Source organism: Paroedura picta, chromosome 1, assembly GCF_049243985.1.
Source record: "Paroedura picta isolate Pp20150507F chromosome 1, Ppicta_v3.0, whole genome shotgun sequence".
Lineage (NCBI taxonomy): Eukaryota > Metazoa > Chordata > Lepidosauria > Squamata > Gekkonidae > Paroedura > Paroedura picta.
This window is the reverse complement of record NC_135369.1, coordinates 13,249,488-13,255,487: the sequence shown is the minus strand read 5'-3', so window position 1 is coordinate 13,255,487 and position 6,000 is coordinate 13,249,488. Positions and strand designations below refer to the sequence as shown.

Below are 6,000 nucleotides of genomic sequence, written 5' to 3'. Positions count from 1 at the left end.
AGAGTAAAACTTTTAATGCCGTTAACCATTTACCCACCAGCCTTTTGAACATGGATGGGATTTTCCTAAGACCAATTGCCTGTGCTGTGAACTCTAAAAGTGCCTCTCTGGTCACCACAGCAGCTTTCAGCTGGTCCTCAGGCTCCATGGCCACCTGCCAATATCCCTTCTGTTAGATCTATAGTGGAAAGAAAATGTTTGGCTCCAATTGTTTCCACTAGTTCATCCACCAGCGGCATCAGGTAGACGTCTGGGACTGTAACCGCATTCAGCCTTTGATAGTCAACACAAATAATCTTATGGTGTTATCTGGCTTTGGAATTAAAATAACTGGCGAGGCCCAAGGGCTTTCTGAATGAACAATAAGTCCAAGATACAACCTTTTGTTAACTTCTCCTCGTACTACTGAAGGCATTTGGGCCAGTTACTCTATAACAGGGGCATTCAAACTGTGGCCCTCCAGATGTCCATGGACTACAATTCCCATGAGCCCCTGCCAATGACATCTGGAGGGGTGCAGTTTGACTACCCCTGCTCTATAAGGTAGGATAACAGGAAGCCTGGTCAGTCCAGTGTCAATCTTGTGTTGAACTAACTGAGTTCTCTCTGGAAAATTGGAAACGATTCTTTGATTAGTTGCTTGTTTGGGTCTTTGCTTAGGGCCAATGCCAAACCTACCTCCCTAACCATGCTACTTTTTCTCCCAACTTTTCAATGCCATGTCCAGTTTTTGCCCTCCTCTGGCATATAACATTTCACACTGCCCTCTTTCAGAATGTACATGTACCAGAGAATTTACATTTGGAACCTTGTTTACAACTCTGGGACCTTTTCCACATGGGGGAGAAAAGGCTGGACTGACGCTCATGCGGCAAGGGGGCTAATCCCCACTTCCACATGATGTTGGCACCGGCCTGGCCATAACCCTTTGGGCCCTCCATTGCCCCATGGGAAGGGAACGCAAACCTATGCGGAAGGGGAAGAAGAGTTGGGCCTTTCAGGACCTAGTGTCAGCCATGGGAACACTGGGACTCATTCAGTTTGTGACTGGTCCTGCACAGCAAGCAAGCCACACTCTGGATTTGATCTTCTCAGCCCTAGAATGGTTCTGTCAGGCCTATGGTTCACTCATTGCGATACATGCGCTAATAAAGAAACACACCATTGAAAATTTTGGGCAGCCTTTGGAAGAAGAAGAAGAAGAAGAGTTGGTTCTTATATGCCGCTTTTCCCTACCCGAAGGAGGCTCAAAGCGACTTACAGTCGCCTTCCCATTCCTCTAATGGGAAGAGCTAATGACTGATAACTAGACATCTTCTTTCATTAAGTGACTCTGATATTTTACAGCTCTTACTTTGGAACTCTTATTGGCTCCTATCCATATTTTATGTGTTATGGCATGTGTTAAAACTAGACCTTTGAAGAAGACCCTATAAGGGCCAAAATGCATCAGACTATTGGTTTGCATAGTTAATAGCATACTGGTTTGCATATGGGGTGGATATATGTTTTTAATTCCTAAAGTTTTTTTTAAATTGTGCACAATAAAAGCCATATAATTTTAGCAGTGGTACAGACAATCAACCTTTGAAGGTGCTATCTGTTACCAGTTGGGTTTTTATGGTTCCAGTTCTAGTGACCCCTCTCCTTTTGGGTTTTAGGCCTATGGTTGAGGCCAGAAGTACCATATAATTCCACGGACCTCTCTGCCATCAAAGTGAGATGTTGCACATTGGTTTGAACAATCCCCTCCCTCCCAGCCCCATAGAGATTGTTGGTTTTAATATTTAATACTTATGGTTAATTTATGATTGCAAGGCATAAGATTCTAAGGTAAATGTTTTAATGTCTTGTATTAATGACGGAAACTCATTTTAGCTTTTACACTGGGATTCTATTGGACTATAAAATGTAATCTGTCCTGAGTCCCCAAAGATTGAGTGGACAATCAATGAACAAACTGTCATGAACCAGGCAGAGGACACTTCTGTTAAGTCACTGGAATAATCACTTCCTCGAGACCAAAATTGTAGTGAAATCCAGAAGGAATATTTATTCAGTAGACTATAACAAGCAGGCATTAACAGGAATAGTTTGATGAGCAAACTCTTTGGCAGCAACAAAGGATCAATTTCCCCCTTGGGGGTTTTATACCAGAGGACGGGTAGGAGGAAGATGACCGAGGGATTAATTAGGTGGGGAAATGCAACAGTTTTCAAGGGAGCAGCCGGGAACATTCTTTGATCTAAAAGTGGCAAGTGTTGAGACTTCGCAGAGCCTGGCAAGGTCAGGAAGCGATAAGGGCAACCTGGCGGGGAGACGCTTTGGAATGCAAAGGGAAGCGGAAAGCCAATAGAGGGAATTTATGGCCACTAATGAAGCAAAGTGGCCAACAGCCCTGGAGTACCCGGGAGATTACCTATGAAACACGGCTCAGGAACCGGGGTTCATGACACAAACCAACAAATAAAATAAACTCTGTGAACTTTTCTTGCGGAAAAACTAGCCTGGTGAAAACCATCAATAGGGCTTCTGCTACAGTTTTCGCTTCAGTGCATGAGACATCACAGTGACGGGTAGTATATGAACGAACGAACAAATGAACGAATAAATGAACACAATGTGAGCTGCAGACCCTGCAGGAATTCTCGGTGTTCCGCGGGGCCTGCAAAATGGAGCTCGCCCGCCAGGTCTATGGTTGAGGCTGAGGGCAGTAGGGAAGATTGATGCCCCCCCCTCCAGTATTAAGCAACACCTTGAGTCATCTCTCAACCCTCCTTCCTCCCCCCTCTAGAGGTAGGGATGGGTGGGGTGATATTCTGCCATGTTCTCTGTTCTAATGTGATTTTATGACTTGGGTTTCGTGTCCTTCTAATGGGGGGTTTAATAGGATTTTTATCAGACGTCTGGAACCCGCCACGAGCCAGCTCCAGGAGTGGCGGGGAATAATAATAATAATAATAATAGCAGCAGCAGCTTCTGGGCACTTTGTTGCATAGTCCATGTGACTATGGTCACAAAATATTTATTTCCCCACCCCGTTGCTCTGGCAGTTGGCACAACCACGTCCACTCCAGTTTTACGCCCTGGTGTATTTTCCAACACTTGGCCAATGGAATCTGGCTTGCAACCAATCTCAGGTCATGTTGATCCCTAGGTGTCCTGACTGAGGTGTCTCATCGGCCAGATGTCAAAGCTGCAATCCTGTATTTTCTGGAGATCATTCGCTCTTTGCGCTTCTCCCAGGAAGCAGCACAGTTACACCTCAAAGCCTGTGTATACAGTCTCTGGTCTAGAACCTTGCAAAGTTTCATCTTGCCTTTGCTCGTTAAAGAATTCTGCGACATGGAGTTCCTGAAACAAGTTGCCTGTATCTATCCCTCTGCTTGATGGCTAGAAATAGTTTCCATAACAACTTCGGGAGTTTCAGGTCTAGTCTGCTGCACCGAAGCCTGATTCTGAGGGTCGCTACTTTAACTCCTTGTGATTGGAAGACAAGATCCTCTTTGGTCCGTAGATCCTCTTCCCTTCTACTACAAGTACAACGATATAGGCTAGATATCAGGAAATATTTTTTCACAGTCAGAGTAGTTCAGCAGTGGAATAGGCTGCCTAAGGAGGTGGTGAGCTCCCTCTCACTGGCAGTCTTCAAGCAAAGGTTGGATACACACTTTTCTTGGATGCTTTAGGATGCTTAGGGCTGATCCTGCATTGAGCAGGGGGTTGGACTAGATGGCCTGTATGGCCCCTTCCAATTCTATGATTCTATGATTCTCTCTTCCCCCCGCCCAGCCCTCAGCTTCGCCAGTCAGTGCCAGTGCACAGTTCCCCCGGACGCCCTCTCTCCCTCCCCAGCACGTGGGCGGCGTGAAGACAGCGCCCGGTGTAGGAGATACTCAGAGAGGGAGGGAAGGTGTCTGGGGCGATTATACACTGCCATGGACTGGCAGACCTGCGGGCTGGAGTAGCGTGGGGTGGGGAAAAGAGTAGTAGAAGGGACGGAGGTTTGCGGACTGAAGAGGACAGGAAGGATACACTTAGGTAGGAAAAGCTAAAAAGAAAATTGTGCAGTTTGCAATTTCAAGCTCTGGGCCACTAATTTTCTTAACCCTGTATGTTCTTGCTGCTTTATTAAGGTGACTTCTGCCCCTGTATCTCTCCAGCCTCTTACGTGTTTGTTCTTTGTGTCTATAGACTCTAAATGCTCCTTGTTTAATTCTTCCAGAATGTTTTCGACTTGGAAGACTCTACTTGATTTCCTTGACTGGGTTTCTTCTGGTACAGGGTCTGCTGGGAGTCCTGGGACTGCTTCTGTCCCTTTAACTAATTTGACAGTCTTAGCTAGAGTTTGCTGTTCCTCTTTGTCTAACTTTGGACAATGGGCTTTCATGTGTCCCTCACGCTGTCCCTCTCTTTCTGTTTTGGATGGAAGAGTTTTGCCTTGTAAGGCTGATTTTAGGTGGCTCAAGTTTCTCTGATTCCTTCACAGAAAGCATGAACAGCCAAACGGAAACCACTCCCACCAGTACAACCACCAGCAGCACTGAGTCACTTGGCATTAGCGTGAAAACCGCGAACAGTCCCACTGGCAGCTCCGAATCACCTGGCACTGCCGTGACCGCCCCGGAAGGCACCACCGGCAGCACCGAATCACCCGGCACTGCCGTGACCGCCCCGGAAGGCTCCACCGGCAGCACCGAATCACCCGGCACGGCCGTGACCGCCCCGGAAGGCTCCACCGGCAGCACCGAATCACCCGGCACGGCCGTGACCGCCCCGGAAGGCTCCACCGGCAGCACCGAATCACCCGGCACGGCCGTGACCGCCCCGGAAGGCTCCACCGGCAGCGCCGAAACACCAGGCACTGCCGTGACCGCCCCGGAAGGCTCCACCGGGAGCCCCGAATCACCCGGCACTGCCGTGACCGACCCGGAAGGCTCCACCGGCAGCACCGAATCACCCGGCACTGCCGTGACCGCCCCGGAAGGCTCCACCGGGAGCACCGAATCACCCGGCACTGCCGTGACCGCCCCGGAAGGCTCCACCGGGAGCACCGAATCACCCGGCACTGCCGTGACCGCCCCGGAAGGCTCCACCGGGAGCACCGAATCACCCGGCACTGCCGTGACCGCCCCGGAAGGCTCCACCGGCAGCACCGAATCACCCGGCACTGCCGTGACCGTCCCGGAAGGCTCCACCGGCAGCACCGAATCACCCGGCACTGCCGTGACCCCCCCGGAAAGCTCCACCGGCAGCACCGAATCACCCGGCACTGCCGTGACCGCCCCGGAAGGCTCCACCGGGAGCACCGAATCACCCGGCACTGCCGTGACCGCCCCGGAAGGCTCCACCGGCAGCACCGAATCACCCGGCACTGCCGTGACCCCCCCGGAAAGCTCCACCGGCAGCACCGAATCACCCGGCACTGCCATGACCCCCCCGGAAAGCTCCACCGGAAGCACCGAATCACCCGGCACTGCCGTTACCACCCCTGAAGGCTCCACCGGGAGCACCGAATCACCCGGCACTGCCGTGACCGCCCCAGAAGGCTCCACCGGGAGCACCGAATCACCCGGCACTGCCGTGACCGCCCCAGAAGGCTCCACCGGCAGCACCGAATCACCCGGCCCTGCCGTGACCGCCCCAGAAGGCTCCACCGGCAGCACCGAATCACCCGGCACTGCCGTGACCGCCCCGGAAGGCTCCACCGGCAGCACCAAATCACCTGGCACTGCCGTGACCACCCCAAATAGCTCCACTAGCAGCACCAAGTTGCCCGGTTCCAGCGTGAGCACCCCAGCAGACTCCAGCAGCAGCACCACCAAGACCAGTCCCATCCCAACGACCAGTAGCAGCACAATAGCACCACTGCCAGTTCTACAGATAGTCTCTCTCAATTATCACATCCAAATATTAATATTCAACAGCAGTTTGTTGGATCCCAATACTCAGTACTACAAGTATATTGATGGGCGTATAGGGACGATGGTAAGTGCTGCA

The 6,000-nt window shown here is 51.0% G+C and overlaps 1 protein-coding gene across 1 annotated transcript in view; it reads left to right on the top strand.

Annotated features, from left to right (window-relative positions):
- Positions 1-6,000, top strand: part of LOC143830196 (uncharacterized) — a 36,930-nt gene that overhangs the window by 10,000 nt on the left and 20,930 nt on the right. Inside the window, exon 2 of the mRNA XM_077322283.1 lies at positions 4,490-5,988. Within this exon, the coding sequence (XP_077178398.1) occupies positions 4,490-5,988 (1,499 nt within the window). The remainder of the gene's footprint in view (positions 1-4,489; positions 5,989-6,000) is intronic.